Source organism: Cavia porcellus, unplaced genomic scaffold, assembly GCF_034190915.1.
Source record: "Cavia porcellus strain 051 isolate PalLab524CR breed Dunkin Hartley unplaced genomic scaffold, mCavPor4.1 scaffold_16, whole genome shotgun sequence".
In the NCBI taxonomy this organism is placed as follows: Eukaryota; Metazoa; Chordata; class Mammalia; order Rodentia; family Caviidae; genus Cavia; species Cavia porcellus.
Window position 1 is genome coordinate 13193727 of NW_026947499.1, and position 16786 is coordinate 13210512.

Genomic DNA, 16786 nt, shown 5'->3' on the forward strand with positions numbered 1-16786 from the left:
GCAATGCCTGTGTAAAAGACAGACTATCAACCAACCTCTAGGTTAGATGAGACACACTTTGGCTTGCCTTTTAGTCTAACAGCACTCTTTTTGCAAAGTTTTCCCCTCCAATACTCACCTCCGGATTCTTGAGGGTCATCTCAATACTGGCTGCTGGCCCAAATCCTGTGAGGGATTTAATGTGGATCTGTGTAGGCAAAGGTCGCCTGCACTGGCAGTACACTGAAAATGCCATGGACTTCAAGTATTGAATGTAGAAAACTTGTTCATCCTTCATTGTCTGCAGCATGTACTGGCAAGGCACAATCTAAACACACACACAAAGACCAACCTAAAGTCAGGCACAGTGGCACATACCTGCAATCCTAGTATTGTAGTGGCTGAGGCAAGTTTGAGCCCAGCCTGGGCAACTTAGCAAGACGGTGACTCAAAATAAAAAAACCCTTTTAAAGGGTTAGGGATGCCATTCAGTGTAGAAGGCCTGGTTTCAATCTCTAATACTGCAAGCAGTAACAATGAACAAACAAAAACCTAGAAACTGAAACCTAATAAGCTTATAAGACAGAAAATAAAATAGCATGAGATTACTACTACCTGAAAAGTGGGTAGAGAACCTGAGCTTCACAGTATGTAAATGTCAAACATAATTTAATTAGAGCCTAATTTCTTCCAGTGACATAAAAATCCTATGTCCCAAATATATAACTGCAATTTATGAGGTACCATTATGTTGGTCAAGTTATAGTTTTACTTAGAAATTATCCTGTTTCAATTTGAAGTACAAACTTTCAATTTACTGTTACCATGGCAACCAAATTTAAAAACCTGAATGGTAATGTATTCTTCATTTGTATAATGTATATAGAGTATGCATGGCATCTTTGGAGTTACTATCTACAACCATTAGGGACACAAACATCAAAATAATGAAAAACTATGAACACTCAATCACTTTAATTTCAATTTTTTTAATTCTATAAGAGAGCTTGCACTATAACAATAATAAAACTGGGTATTGTGGCACATGCCTATAATTCAGCTCTTGGGAGGCTGAGGCAAGAGGATCACAAGTTCGAGTCCAACCTGGACAACTTACTAAAACCCTGTCTTAAAATAAAAAATAGAAAGAGTTGAAGGGTATAGCACAGTGTTGCCTGGGTTTAATGTCATTAACGCAATCAATCAAGTGACAAAACCAAGAGACCCAAGGTATTACTTTTTTTAACCTATATAAAATTAAATTAAATTTAAAAATGTAAAGAAGTATAACCTTTTTGTGAGGGAATTTGGCAGTATTTACCAGTATGTACAAGAAACCTTGAAACATAAAAGAGATTAGGTATAAACATGTTCACTGTAGCTTTATTTATAATAGTTAAAAAGCAAGACAAATTAAGTAAATATGGAAAATATGCAGTCATTAAAAGTTACCTGTGAGAATTTCAAGTAACATGTAAAAAATATTCATGAATCATGTGAACTAGAAAAACACTGACAGTTCTATTAGAAGTATAATCTTGATCATAGAAAACTGAAGAAAAAGGTTAGAAACACACCAAAATAGTAATGACAATTCAACCTGAAAGGTAGAATTGCGAATGTTTTTACATATTTATACACTTGAGAGATTTAAAAATTTATGAACTTGTGATTGTTTTCATAAAAACAACAAGTGTAAAGAATAAAAATGCAAACAGTAACCTGGAGAATGAAAGAATTTCTCATATGCTCCGGTAAATTATCCAGCATTTCTGTATAGCAGCGCATCAAGCTCAATAGCCAGAAGTTTCCGGAAGTGCAGTCTTCCTCTGCAGTGTAGGTGAAGGGGTCCACCATGTAAATGACGACAGCTGGGGGGTACGCCTGGCTGTCCGCAGAGTCAGGCTCTGTGGGAATTCCTATTCTCTCTCTGTCTGTAACACTGGAGAAAGAGTCACTTGTGAGGTTCACAAAATAAATGTAAACAACACAAATCAAATCAATCTACAGTGCATGGATTCCCTGGACAATTATTACAGACTGAATGTGACAATATACATCTTACTCCAAATCAAGCCAGTCAGCACTGGAACTAGACGGGAAATGGCAATTCAGATTGGGCATCCCTAATCCAAAAATCAGGTATCATGCTCAGAAAGTCATAGATTTTGGAGCGTTTTGATTTTGGATTTTTAAGTTAGTAATATCAACCAGTTAAGCCTATGCAAATATTCTGAAGTTCAAAAATCTTTGAAACAATTGTGGTCTGAAGTATTTTGGATGAGGGATACTCAATTTGTGTATCCTTTAAAATGAGAGATCTTTTTCCACATTCCCTTTCTTTTTGATAGTAATACTGTACAGAGAGGTTTTACAGCAAATTACTAACAAATTAATAAGATTAATAGTAAGTGTGTCAGTATGTAGTAAGTTACAGAAGTCTCAAAACTTCTACAGATTGATAGCTGTCACTTTTTATTGGAAAAAAATAAAACAGCATCCTCTGGATTTGGAGATTTCATGAATTAAGAGGGGAAGAGAGAGGAAGGGTCCCAGGCAAGTCCACGTCTCTGGATCAGTCAGCAACGCACCTTTCCTGCCCATCCTGTGAGGGCTGGGAGGAGCCTTGCCCAGGCTCGGTGTCTCCACCACAGCTGATGTTGCCTTGTGTTCTATCTGTGGAACTGGCCCCAGTGCCAGGGTTCTGCCCTCCAACACTACCACTGAATCCTGAAGAAGAGGTAGTGCTCATCTGGTTAATGCCCGGAGCGGAAGCAGACGAGGAGACTGGTGGCACAGAGGAACCAGATGTAGAAGTACTTGCTGCAGGGTTTGCTGAACTACCGTTGGAGGTGGTAGGATTAAATGCACTGCCAGCTTGCGGAGCTGCTGATCCTGAATTTGAAGCTAAAGGCCCGGTGTTCCCAGGCATAGTATGTCCCTGTGCTGTTGCTGGTGGGGTCTGGTATTTAGGTGGTATCAACAGGCTGCTGTCGAGCTGCAGAGTGGCTAAATAAGGTGCTGAAAGAGTGCATTCACAGAGTTGACTTTAGTGACATCCAACAGTGTCAGGCTGAATCAAAACTTTAGAATGCTCGCTTTTCAAAAAAATTAGGCTTTCAGGATAAACACTCTGATGATGACACATGTGCTGACTACTACAGCTTTACTTAAATATACGCTTACATACTTTACAAACACGAAAATGCATATGATGTGACTTACGTATTCTACATAAGTTTTATCTAAGAAAAAGTCACTTGCAGTATTCTTTTTTAGACTGATTCCACATGCTTCTGCTGAAAAGGAAGTCATCCTTAAAATCTATACCTTCGTAGTACATTATGCTCCTATGCATACATGGCTTTGTAAGTTTCAAAAACTCTCTTAAACATATGGGTTAAATTTAACCAGTTAATAACAAGTCATGCTACTAAGTTTTCAAAATGTGATATATATATGTGTGTGTGTATATATATATATATATATATATATATATATATATATATGTATATATATAGCTTCTGTAAGCAACTTTTAAGTAGATGGTAAAGAATGCACATCCACACAAAAATTAGTACTATTTAACTACTTAAAAACACAAAAACTGAACCTAGGTACAGTAATGGAATGTTAGCATTACTTGAGACAAAAGACATGCTGCGTCTGAAAAGGATTTGTTATTTTACTTCTCAATTTCTACTTTGCCAAATAAATTCCCATTTACCTAGGTGATGGCGGCAAACTTGCGCGTAAAGTTTGAGTCTGGAATGATTGTCATTCTCCTCACTGCTCCAAGGCTGGCTAAACCACTCACTCACAAGCTCATCTGTTAGCTTCTGTGCCACAGTCTTTCCCACGCGCATGATCCCATCACGTAGCACTTTGCAGACGGGCTTGTGCTGCCCAAGCCTACACATCTGATACCACAAACAAGACGGTTATTTACAACAGGAGCCATTCACTCAGTAATTATGACTAGCAAGGGAGATTCTATACCAGGATGTATGCAAGCACTTCCCTTTTTCTTTGTGGATTACCACACATAACAAAACCAACAATATAAACCAGTCCTTTCTGGTAATTATACTCTGAAGCTGCTACTTGTCTCTCCAAAACTAGGGCTAGGCTCTCTTTTTAAAAAGTGATTTCTTCACCGAAGCCAGTTTCTCCTGCACAAAACGAGACTGCTGAGCACTACCTGACTACTGATGGGAAAATGAAGAATTAACGAGATTTCTTACTACTAAGGCTGACTGAGACATATGTCCACTAAAACCTCTTAAGTAATCTTTACTCATAATGTTTTCCCAAAATATAACATTAAAATTTTATGGGCCATCTGTTACACTGTTACAGACATTTGGAAATCACCAATAGCAAAGGCCCCTGAAGCCGTAAGCATCCTGATCACTTTTTAAAAGTAAATATCTGTTTTAAGGCAAGGAGATTTGCTATTAGGACACTCAGCAGTGCTCATGGCAGAGAATTAACACACTATACCTATGAAAGTAAACTAGCTCTTTACCAGCAGCACACCCACAGTGGTAGTCCTCACTAGAGGTGCTGAAGTAAAGGCCCATGGGAGCTCCCACAGAACTCTCCAGAGTCCGATCTTCTTAAGCAACTATGAATTACCGGCTAATGAACAGCCCGAGTAAGGTCACTAAGCAGAGTCCTTGCACCACCTTCTCAACAGCTGGCGACCCTCTGCGCTTTGTACCTACATGAACGATTCATTAAAGAGGATGGCTAGATTTAAAGCTACTCAGCCAAGCTGTGCTAGTCAGTTGGGATGACATAATAGTGTGTGTCCACGAGCTGTTCAGAAGTGACTGTATGCAAGGGTTTCTTTCAGTGGCTTAACAGATGCCACTACATACATGGGAGCATCTCCTCATTTCTCAGAGGCCACTCCTGAATTTCCTACTCCCACGTGTATTCATCCATTTACAGGAATTGAAGGCCCTGTTTTGGAGTATAACTCAGCTTATAATCTTACTTCAAAAACATTCTTTAATGTTTATGCCAATCATGGTTATAAATACTTCAAAAAATAATTTCATTTAATTTTGTCAAATTGAAGGCAAAATTATAAGGTACAAAAAACTTAATGCATGTGTACTTTAGCAGAATAAATGTCACCATAGGTAGATATAACTTTTATTTTGTTTTATTTTAGTTTAGTTTAGTTTTAGTTTTTTGGTACAGGATCTCACTATGCAGTTTAATTGATCTTACCCAGGTTGTAGCCCAGGTTGGTCTTGAATTCACAGCAATCTTCCTGCCTCAGCCTCCCAAATGCTGGGAGAAGCAGGCTTGTAGCACTACACCGTGCTAGACATAACTTTTAAAAAGTAATAGGAATGTATATACTAAAGATATAAGATTTCCATTTTGTTTTTATATTGCTAGTTATTATAGTTTTACTCTATATCAAAATTTTAGTACTAAGATGAGTGTAACATTGAAACATAACAGAACTTGACTCACTGAACTTATCTTTTGACTGAGAAGTTTACAAGCTAACCTTGTCTCTATACTGCTTTCAGGAACTCTCACCTACCCGACCCATCCCCAGAATAAAAACAGCAGAATGTGCTTTCTTTCTGGAAAGCTTATCTTTTACACAGCTAGTACTTTCCCCTGGTGAGCACCATTTTCTAACTTTGATCTCGTAAGTGGTATTTTTAAAATCTGTAGTAAGGACAGTATCAATCTAATAAAATATAAAGCCAACAGGGGAAAGCAATTTACTTTCAAGGAAAAAAACACGTGCCAATTTCATTCTTTTCTTTATAATCTACTTGCAAATTTTATTTGGGACATTTTCAAAAGATGTATTCTTTCAAAGTCGGTCCATAAACAGTAACAATCAGAGGACTCATGTTGTAAAAAGGTGCTCACAGTGGCTTTCTCACCTCATATACAGCACTCAAGTCCCTGAAGAAAGTTTTGGCTCCTTCGAGCAAGGCCTCGTTTTCTGGACACACCACAATATAGGCAACATCACGGTGGCCCCCATATGGGTCCAACAGCAGCCTCTCCCAAAAGGGCAAGGAGAACGGTGAGATGGTCAGGAAGTCCTTGTCATAGCCTACCAGCAGAGTGGGGATGGGCAACGGCTCAGGAGATTCTTCTGAACCTAAAATGACATTGTCTTTTAGGAAGGTTCTTGAGAACTTGGACGTCTTAGAAGTTCCCTGACACACTGGTCTTAATTCTAGCATCTGAAACATCATTACCTGTTGACAAAATACCCTTCAAAGTATTTTTTAAATCATCTAATTAAACAGCCCTCAATGAAGGCACTTAATAAAAATAAGTCAGAATGTGCTTGAAGTTCAGTACCATGACAGGGTAGACTGAACACACACAAAAGTGTACTCTCCTACCAGCACTACTGCGTCAACATCAGCATTATGATCCTGACTACAGAGATGCAGAGAGAAAGAGTCCAGATGGAACGAATCCAGAAGTGCATCGGACAAAAACACAATGCGAACTGGGAAGATGAGAGTCTAATAAACATTCTTTTTAGGATTATTTTCCTAATTAACCTGGATGATCCCTAACGTGTTTAGAAAACTTGACTCCAAAAGTAACTTTAGAAAACAAAAAGCTTATAAAAGCAGTAAAAAAGACCAAGGTTCCATTCTGTCAGTGAAGGAAGGTATGGAGAGCTGCTCCGTGAGGAGCACTGAGGTTAGAAGGAACTGAGAGCAAGCCGAGGGGAGACTCTACCATAGGTCCCACGTCCCGCCATCTTATGGAACTGCTGCCAGGTGAGTGGCCCCTGCACATGCTGGATGTTCTCCCAGGTCCTGCCTGTGCGCTTCTTTTGGATGGCATCTTGGAGAAAGGGCTGCAGGGACAAGAGCATGCGGACTACATCTTGTGAGGAGAGCATGCTGATGTCCAGCACTAGAAGAGACATGAGAACAGAAGACAGCAGGATTAGCACACCCTTCCGAGCCATCACTGTGGATCTCAGTCATAGCCTCAGTTACGGTCCACGCTCCTGGGGCAGATTTAAGGGTCCTGACCTAGGAGTTAAGAGAAAAAACAATCTCCTAACAGAGAAAATACAGGGAAAATTGGCTGATTTTTAAAATCAGGCAAATCTACATGGAAGGCATTTTTTAAAAGAAATGAGCTACAAGGATTCCTTAATTATCATAGTACTTTTATTTATAATTGTGAATTTTTTATTGTATGATGAGTAGGATAAAAAGAACTTATGTAAAAGGATTTAAAAATGAGCACCCATTACAGTCCCAGCACTCAGGAGGCTGAGGCAAGAGGACTACCACAGGTTCAAGGCCAATCTAGGCTATGTAATAAGGTCAAGGCTATACTGGTATGTGAGATCCTGCCCCACCCCCCAAAAAAAAGCAGCAACAGCAGCTTTTAAGGCTGCTTTTGAGGTTTGAGGGCTAGGGATATAGCTCAGGGGTACAGTGCTTGCCAAGCATGCACTGAGGCCCTAGGCTCAGTCCACAGTATTGCCAAAAATAAAACATCATACACATTTTTCAAAATATTCTTAATATAAAGTATTTTCACAAAATACAGTATTTGAAAGAGAAACATTAACTTTCAGTGCAGCCAGAAAGAACAAAGACACTCGGCAGAATTGATAGCTGGACTGAAGTTACCTGTATAGGATGGTGGGATTTCACTGTCAGTCTTCTGCCAGCAGACACCCTACGAAGGAGCTATTAAGCTACAGTCTCAAAATCTCCTAACTGCTACACAAAAGTATGCCCGCATATATGCGTGAACCTATGTGTACTTGTCTCCAGGATGGAGAGTCCAGGCCTGGTAGCCATTAGATTCTCAAAAAGGTCCGTGGAAAACAGTTGATGAAGCATGAAGTGATATGCAAGTCCACACAGCTGGCTCCTCACTCCTACTTTTCTAGCCAGGAAGGAACTGAACAGAGATCTAGGACTTATCTACCAAGCAAATCAGAAAAGTAGGGTGTTTCAGGTTTCTAAAGATACTTTTTCAGATGACTTTATCAGTACAACAGAAGTAAATCAGGGGTCCACAGAGTATTTTTTTAACTTTGAAATTAACTGTAGAATTTCATATACAAATGTGAGCTTCTAGTTTTCTTGAGAACCTAGGAGACCTAGCAAGCCAGGGGTTAGGCGCCAGGTTCCCGCACAATCATCTCTTGATGGAGATGAGAGGCCCTTGCTCTGCTACCTGCAGAGCAGTGTCGGTCGCAGTGTTAATCATCCTTTATCTTAAAGTTGTGCTGTTCCTCATCTATAGTAAAGAAAAAAGCATTTCCTGTACCCGTGGGCCTACCAAAATGGGAAATGAGAGATCAACCAAAGATTTGGGAAAAATCAAAGTAACCATAAACTCTATTACCGTACACAAACAGAAAGTATGTCTGAAAGGATAAAATTCAAGACACTGCTTTTGGCAAGTTTACCTACCATCTCATTCATTTACAGTAACTCATCTACAGTAATACCTGCTACTGTCAAGAGTCTGAAAACTGCCAGGCTTCTCCTGCAGTAAGACGTGCACTTCCTCACAGGGAAAGATGACGCTACTGAGCCATGCACAGGCTGCTTTTCTGCCCATTGGTGACAGTCTAGTGAAAGGAACCACTCAAAATGATCAGCCTCATTTCCGTAAGTAAAAGGATACATTTTCTTTGCTTCATAAATTTACTAAGGAGACATTAATTTAAGGCCTACTAATTAGAATTCAAACCTAAGTCATAACAAAAATGAGGATAACTCTTTTTTGGTTCCGTAGGAGCCTATACCCTGCTTGGCCTACTCCAAAAGTATGCTGACCTTTACTGCACCGACCCTTGCCTCACTCTGAACATTCTTTGCTCATTTCAGACCTCCAGCTGTATTTAGGAAGCATACGTGACCTTCTCCCCACCAACCTTAGTGCCTCCTTCACACAGCCCCTCCATGCTGGCCTCTGTTCCCAACACTCAACAGAAACCATTCACCCCATGCTCAGAGGAAGTATGTCGATGTCCGCTCCCGGCCGGCAGGAAGGTAATCTACCTCAGGCCTCACTCTTTACTACAGGCCTCACGTCCGCCAAGTGAGGCGACCAGGCTCGGGGCTGCGGCTCCCAACAGAAGTAGCTCTTCACCTGCCACACAGCTCTGCTGCACATGCTTGCTGATTACTTTCTCTTTTCTGGAACACTCTTCCACCTGGGCTTCCCAGACAGGACCCCTGTGGTTCCTCTCTCTGCCTCTTTTGTAGGATTCCACTTCCCTCCTTGTCAAAATTCAACTCAGCCCTGTTCTTGCTCTCTGCCCATTCTTCTTCCTTCTTGGTGAGCTTCTCTGAACTAACTGGGGATAGCACCCATGTGCCAGTTACACTCTCCCCTGAGCTCCAGTCCTACGTCTTTACTTGATGTCTACACCTGGACACCAGAGAAGGGACCGTCCAAATCCATTTATGAATGTTCCTCCCAGCTGCACTTCCGACAGTATGCCTTCCTCTGAAAGACCCTGCTGTCTATCCAAGGACACAAGTCACAGAATCAGAAACTCTCAATATCTCCCTCCCCCTTAGCTCCCAAACTCAATCCATTATCAAGTCCTCCAATAACATTTCCTAAACATCTCTTGAATGCATCCACCACTTCTCCACTAAAAGCAAGCTATCATTTCTTATTTGGTCTCAAGTACCCAGAAATTCACTCCTGCAATTTTCCAACCCCTACACTACATTATGGTGAGAGCATGCTGGTTTTTGATCTGGGCCTTGCCCACACTTCTAACCTCTTTCAGTTCTTGAGGCCCAAGCCTTCACACAGAACTGCAGGCCTTTACATCTGCCTTTCTTTCAGGTCAGAATCCAACAGCCTGCTCCCTTGGTTGGTCTATGCTCAGCTGCTCTGTGCTCATCACTGCATCACACAGCCAAGCCAAGTAATTCCCGGGAACCCTCCCTCACCTGCAGCCTAGCGCATCCCCTCTATCCCATGCTTTCATCATTTATGATCTGCAATGTGCTCATTTATGTAATTATTTAATATCCACACATCCATTTTCCCAAACAGATTAGGAAGTTCGTGAGGGCAGGTAATTTATCTTTGTCACTATTTTATTCCCTAAGATGCCTCACAGTATACAGAGTGAAGAGTAGGAAAAAAATGTGTTTCTCAGCCATCTAAGAGCCCAACTCCAAAACACCAGCTGGAGATTATCCCCCTTGCACTCCATCCCTGACCTCCCCAGTGCTGGGGACTGAACCTGGGGTCTTATCTATACAGAGCCCATGATGTGTTCCAGTAACTACAACACAAAATAAAATGTGACCAGTGTCCTGCAAGATGCAACGTACCAGGAAATCAAAGTAAGAAGATAGTAAATGGGCAGAAAGCTGCAAGAAACCTGACCTCCAAGAATGGGTGGGTTCCCTAAGTGTAAACAAACTGTCAGTCTGTGTAACACTCTTGATGACTTTGGTACTGAGCCGTTACAGGCTGCCTAATTATGATTAATACAAGTGGAAATGTTCAGAAAATAATTACTCTTCTCTAAAAGTGTTTCAATAGAAAATGCCTCCCTAGGCCCTCAACAGTGTCTTCTTTAAAAGAAATGAAATTTAAAAATGTTGTCACGGTAAGTTATTACATGAAATGCTCATGGAAATGTGCACTCTGGCGACCTACCGTTGCTGTGAGGCCAGGCGTGCACGGTGGCACTTCTCACCAGAGCTTCATCTACTTTCCCGCCAGTGGGGTTATCCACGTACTGCCGCCCCTGCTCCAACGCGTTGAAACATTCCGTCCAGTAATCATTGTTATCCGCCTGCACCCGGTCGTAACTCCAGCTTACACAGGGAAGAGTCTGGCGATTATTAGAAGAAATGTAGTCCAAGAAACTGAGAGAAGCAAAAGGTTGTGTATGTTGATTCTGGAGGAGGAGGAGAAGGCTCATGGGTGTCTCCTGGGTTTTTCTGGCTCCTTCCATCTGAGGAAGAAAGGTGTTCTGACACATCATTAAGCGCCTCTCCGCAGCCTGACCAATATCAGAATTCTTCCCAAAAATATCCAACTCATCTTCGAGGAAAAGTCCCGAATTGTAGCCAAGTTTGCGGTTCATAATCGCACTAAACCCACAGGTGCAGCGGTATTGGTCCTCATTGGAAGAATCGGGGATGTAAAGCCCAACATCCGCCCCTTTGATGTTCATGTTGCAGGCACAGATGCAACAGCTATCAAAATTTCTGTCTTTAAAGATGTTCATCACAGAATCTGAGAGAATCAGGGTGACATAGAGACTGTGGGCCTCAGGGATTGGCTGCATGGTGGCAGGCTCCACAGAGTTAAGGGGCCGAGTGGTAGAGGGGGTAGAGGCTGGTGACCCCTGATCAGTGCTGTCATATTTAACAGACCCTTGACCACTGGCAGTGCCCCCACCTCTGGGAGTTCTTGGGGTCCTGGGGGTTCGTGGTGTAGGGACCGAGAAGCGAGGGGTTGCTGGAGATGGGAGGACACCTGCCCCGCTGTTGCTGGCGGGGGCAGTGCTGTTCAGCGTCACTGGCGTGTTCATCTGTGGTGTGTTCAGATAGTCTGGATCTGCAAGGCTCCCGACACTAGGCACATTACTGCAACAGACAGAAGGCACCGCATGAGGAAGGAAGAGCGGCTCACACGCCGAGCACACTAATCACCCTACCCACGCAATGCGCATTTCTTATCTTTTTTTTTTTTTTTTTTTTTGATATATATAATTTTCTCTTAAAGGTTTAGGGGTTTAGCTCAGCAGCGTAAGTGCCTGCCTGGCAAGCACGAAGTGGTGAGTTCGATCCCTGGCACCAAAAACAAAAACCCCAGAAACAATTTTCTCTTTTAAAAAAAAAAAATACAAAGCAACCAGTACACTGTGTAAGAAAACAGAAACAACGCATAAATAATTCAACATAGCACTCTCCTGCTATTCATTCCACATTTAAGCAATTTTCAGCTGAACCTTCTGAGGAAACTTTTTCCCCATTTCTTTTTTTTTCTTCTTCCTTTTTATCGGTACCGGGGATCGAACTCACAGGACTGCCTGCTTGCAAGGCAGGCACTTATGCCACTGAGCTAAATCCCCAGCCCCCCACTTTTCCCTATTTCTACAAGAAAACATGACACTAGGTTTGGTCAATGGAATCTTGAAAAGCTGTAACTACAAAATGGAACTTAACACATGAGTTCAGATGTTAAATGAGCTAGAGGACCACAGGATGAAATTTCCATTTAATTTGCAATTACATTTTTGTCATTTTTTGAAATTGAAATTCTGCCAGTGTACTTGTTCTCTGAGGTTATAACCTATAAATGATACTGAAGTACTTGTAAATCAGATACACACGAAAATTTAACGATTTTCAAAATACAGCCCTATTTAGACGTGCATTTTTACAGTACTATGTGACAACCAGGAAATGCTGTTTGCTTGCTAGTATTATAATGCAATTAAAAGAAAAATGGCACACACTACTAAGAGGCTTTAGCATTAACTAGGTGGCTGCACAGCTAAGGACACATATTTTATCACAGTTCCAGCTTCTAAAAGATTTCTGTGGGGTGGAAAGCATTTTTACTTTGCTTTTTATTTCTTGATATGTTATACATTACCTATAATTCAGGTTTTTTCATTCCCTGAGACTGATAACAATATTTTATCTATTTTTTTCATAAGCAGAAGGTTTTGTAAGAATTGCCAAACAAAAACAGTGCCCGCAATGTTCTGCTGTTTTGTTATTATAAAATATATTCTTGATATTTTGCTATATCTGTAAAAAAGTTTATGGTTGCTTCTTTGCACTTAGAAGGTATCAAAAATAGTCTTTCAGTCTTAATTCTTTTAGATATATTAATAATGCACTTAAAGTGATGCTCTTCCAATAAAGTACATACTTGTCTTACAAGGTGAAAAAAAATGCCATAGAGAAATGCCTGGTCAAATAACTTTCTTCTGATTATTAATGCTTAAATTGCTGACTAAAGAAGTCCAAATCAGACATAAAAAAGAAATTTTAAATCTGAGGCACAGGGGTATCACTGAGTATAAGTAAACAATGACCCAGAAAACTTCACTGGCAATCACTGCTATCTGAGGCCAAAAAGTAAGTGTGTAATAATAGTCTTCACTCTAATTGGACTCTTCTCACGTCCTCCTATTCAACAAAACCCTAGGATCATTTACCTAATTCAGATCAGAGGAGGAACCATGACTACTAACTGAAATCTAAGTAATTAAATTGCTCCCTAGGTAATAAGAATGGTTTATTTTATATAGTAACCTGATTTTTCCTTTTAAGTCAAAATGAATAGAGTGCCAACCCTCTGCTACAGTCTGGATATTCACCAGTGAAAAAGAAAGAAAAACTGATCCACAGTAATTACAGAAGACCTGAAGCAAGTGACTGCAGATGTACTGAGTGCAACAAAAGGAAATGCAGAGTGACAGCACCTGGAGACCACAGCAGGAATGTCACACAGTCAGAACTGTGCTGCCCACCAGCTCTCTGTACTAGATCTCAGTTAGTTTAAACGGAACTAAAATTCAGTCTTATTTGTGCTAGCCACAATTCCAGTGGCCAACAGCCACTCTATGTGGCTAGTGGTAATCACACTGGACAATGTGCATACAAAACATCACTTTTCACAGAAAGCTTATTAACCAAGTCAGTTTACAAAGAATCTGTGAGATGGCAGATGATGGATATAGCAGATCTAAACGATGTCCTCAATTACTGAGGCGATCATAAATCAAAAAGTTGTACGTGACCATTTCAGGGAACTTGTGTATAAGAGCACAAACTGCTGAATGGGCCCCAGAAGTGGCTGCACCATTCATTTGTGACTGCGTGCTAACCCAAGCACTCTGTCCCAGGTTGTCCTAGTGTCATGCCAGTCTAATTAAGAAAGCTGGAGGACAATAGAGGCACACAGCACCCAAAGAGCCAGGCACTCAGTGGAGTGCTCTGGAGCACACGCTTCCAGATACTTCTATGGTGCTTCCACAACCACTAGCTGCTTGAGTCTTTCAAAACTGCTGCATGGGAGAAGGGGAAGGATTGCTCCATTTTAAAGACAGAAAGGCTCAGGTATAAGGGTCATTTACGGCCATACACAGAATTTTTTCAAGGCAGGAATAATGTACATCCTACAACACTAGTTTTAGCTTCCCAAGACAAGGAAAAGGATTCTTCCATTATATCTCTGTTAGTTTCTCATTCTAATACTGGTTTTCTGTACTCAAGTACATACTGTCTTAAAGCTGATTATATTCAGATTGTTTGATAAAAGGTCACAAACATGTAGCTCACAGAATGAGTCTGGACTACAAATTTGGTTCCTATCATTTAACTCTGAATTAGCTACCAATACTTTAAAAGAGGAAAATGTGTATAGAAGTCCAGATTTCCACTCACCCTCAAAACCTGAAAAAAATCTGACCACAACCACCCCAGCCCTGTACAACAACAACTCTCCATTACTGAACAGCAAAGGTCTTCCAAGTCTGGGTGCACACTGGACCTCCCTCATCCCACCGTCCTCCACCATGAGTCTAAGCGGTGACAGCACCAAGTCTTCTTTTTGACTGTCCATTTCATCTACGCATGGTTTACATGGCTCCCATATACATTTCAGCTTGCGGCCTTTAAAAAATAGCATTAAAATTATCTTACGAAGAAATTATTTGTTGTGAAGAACACTGAGTTTCCACTGTTGATACAAGTATTATTTTTCTGAACAGTATGAAGTACATCTAAGCTGCCCTATACTCATCCTCTACCTTGCCCTAAATCCTACTGCCTTTCTGCTGCTGCCTTCTTCCCCAGATAAGGTCAGTAACAGACTATCTGCATGAATACTTCATCATAAAGTACCTTTGAGTGACACACTGAAATCACTGTATGGAAAACAAAGTTCTTACCACCACCATCCCAAAGAATATCACCAACTCCAGTCAAGTGCCAGATTTTGTGGTAGGACAGACACTGATCTGATACTGACTGAGCATGAACACTAGTTCTCCTCACAAATCATCTTGCTCTAAGTACGTGAAATTCCACCTAGAAACATACATTTTCAATAAGATGATGTTCACAAAAGCATGGATGGCTAATAAAGAAAAATTTAAAATGATGCTACTCTGTCATTTTTAGCAGATACTTAGTTAAGGTAAACAAACGTCATCAAAAATGCCAAGTAACTGACATAGCCCTGGACATACTTGTAGCCATCTCTAATGAAAGTGGCTGCAGGGGGCATGGGCAGTTGTTCGATTTTAGGAGGAATTGCCCACGAAGGCCGAAACAGACAGGCATCAGGTATCTTCAGAGGTAGCAGGCAATGACTCGGCAACATCTTCATTGGAGCAAACATGGAGGATCCCATGAAAGGTTGAAAGGTTGGAACTCTGTGCACGTACGAGAAGTCCTGTGATGACAAAGTAGGGCAATGTTAATGCTGCAACCGCTCAGTGCTTCAGAAGCACAGCAACAACTACTGTACTGCAATCCAAATATTCCTCTTGTGTGATTAGCAGAAAAACACTAATGTGGGCCGGGAGTATAGCTCATCAGCACAGCACTTGCCTGGTAAGTGCAAGGCCCTGAGTTCAATACCCAGTATGAGGGAAAAAAAGAGAGAGAGAGAGAGAGAGAGAGAGAGAGAAAAAAAAACAATTGTAAATCAACCAAAAGATACTATATGTAGTATACCAAGTGGTGTTCTTTGTGCTCCAATCCAAAGAATTCTTAGCAACTTGTGTGTGTGGCACAGAAATAATCACATTTTAAAGGAGTTGTATACAAATCCACTTCGGAATCCACTCTGACTTAGGGAAGTTAAAGACATTGATAATTACCTTTATTTCTTCCGGCTTGGGACTTCCTAATCCATCTTCCACTTCCATTTTGAATTCTGTGAGGTGAGTTGAAACCATACTGACCATAGGACTCTCCATCATGCCTAACGCTGTTACTGTCTCTGAACTGATTCCATCTTTGTAATTCATCACAGGTGAAAACGCAGGATGCTGTTCCAAAGATGGAGGGGTTGGAAACATCCTCTGCAAGTCTGCAACTGCTAAAGAAGGAAAAAAAATTCTCTTAAGAAAATAAAGACAGCAGGCTGGGAATATAGCTCAGCGCCTGCCTGGCAAGTACAAGGTCCTGAGTTGGATTCCTGGTACCAAAAAAAAAAAAGAGATAAGGCTTCTAAGGGGCTGGGGATTAGCTCAGCGGCATAAGCGCCTATCTTGTAAGCAGGCAGTTGTGAGTTCGATCCCTGGTACCGATAAAAAGGAAAAAGACAAAAAAAAAAAAAAAAAAAAAAAAAACAGATAAGGCTTCTAAAAGCCCCAGCTTATAACCAGGCAACAAAATAGTGCTAACTGGTAATATCAATTAAACAACAGAATATTAATAATGGAAGCCTCTCAGGAGATCACCAGCACAAAATTATGCTTTTCTGGATCTTTACTACTCTTAATGCCTTGATATGGCTTCACACTAATTCAGTGCACAAAGGCTATATAATATACATTCTTCCTTAAACAATTGGTTCCCTGGAAGTCTAAGGAGATAGACTAAGTAGGAATTGGAAGCAATTAGATTAAGGAAGCCATAATTACAATTTCCATGCTTGCTTTCAATAACATATGAAATATTACAAAAAAATAAAAACTGTGCAGAGCCAGAAAAGCATTTTTTGGTTGCTTTTGAGGCAGGGTCTCACTATGTTGTTCAAGCCAGCCTTGACCTCACAGTAATCCTCCTACCTCAGCCTCTCAAGTGCT

At 40.9% G+C, this 16786-nt stretch overlaps 1 protein-coding gene across 7 annotated transcripts in view; it reads right to left on the bottom strand.

The window, feature by feature from the left end:
• Med13l (mediator complex subunit 13L) overlaps positions 1 to 16786 on the bottom strand; it is a 280561-nt gene that overhangs the window by 19604 nt on the left and 244171 nt on the right. For 6 of the 7 annotated variants that reach the window (XM_063225704.1, XM_063225705.1, XM_063225703.1 and 3 more), the window contains 9 exons: positions 15854 to 16074; positions 15218 to 15423; positions 10657 to 11594; positions 6724 to 6903; positions 5901 to 6124; positions 3707 to 3899; positions 2571 to 3000; positions 1702 to 1921; positions 119 to 307 (listed from right to left, as the gene is read on the bottom strand). In XM_063225704.1, coding sequence (XP_063081774.1) covers positions 119 to 307; positions 1702 to 1921; positions 2571 to 3000; positions 3707 to 3899; positions 5901 to 6124; positions 6724 to 6903; positions 10657 to 11594; positions 15218 to 15423; positions 15854 to 16074 — 2801 coding nt within the window. The remainder of the gene's footprint in view (positions 1 to 118; positions 308 to 1701; positions 1922 to 2570; positions 3001 to 3706; positions 3900 to 5900; positions 6125 to 6723; positions 6904 to 10656; positions 11595 to 15217; positions 15424 to 15853; positions 16075 to 16786) is intronic. The other variant, XM_063225702.1, reaches the window with a different exon arrangement.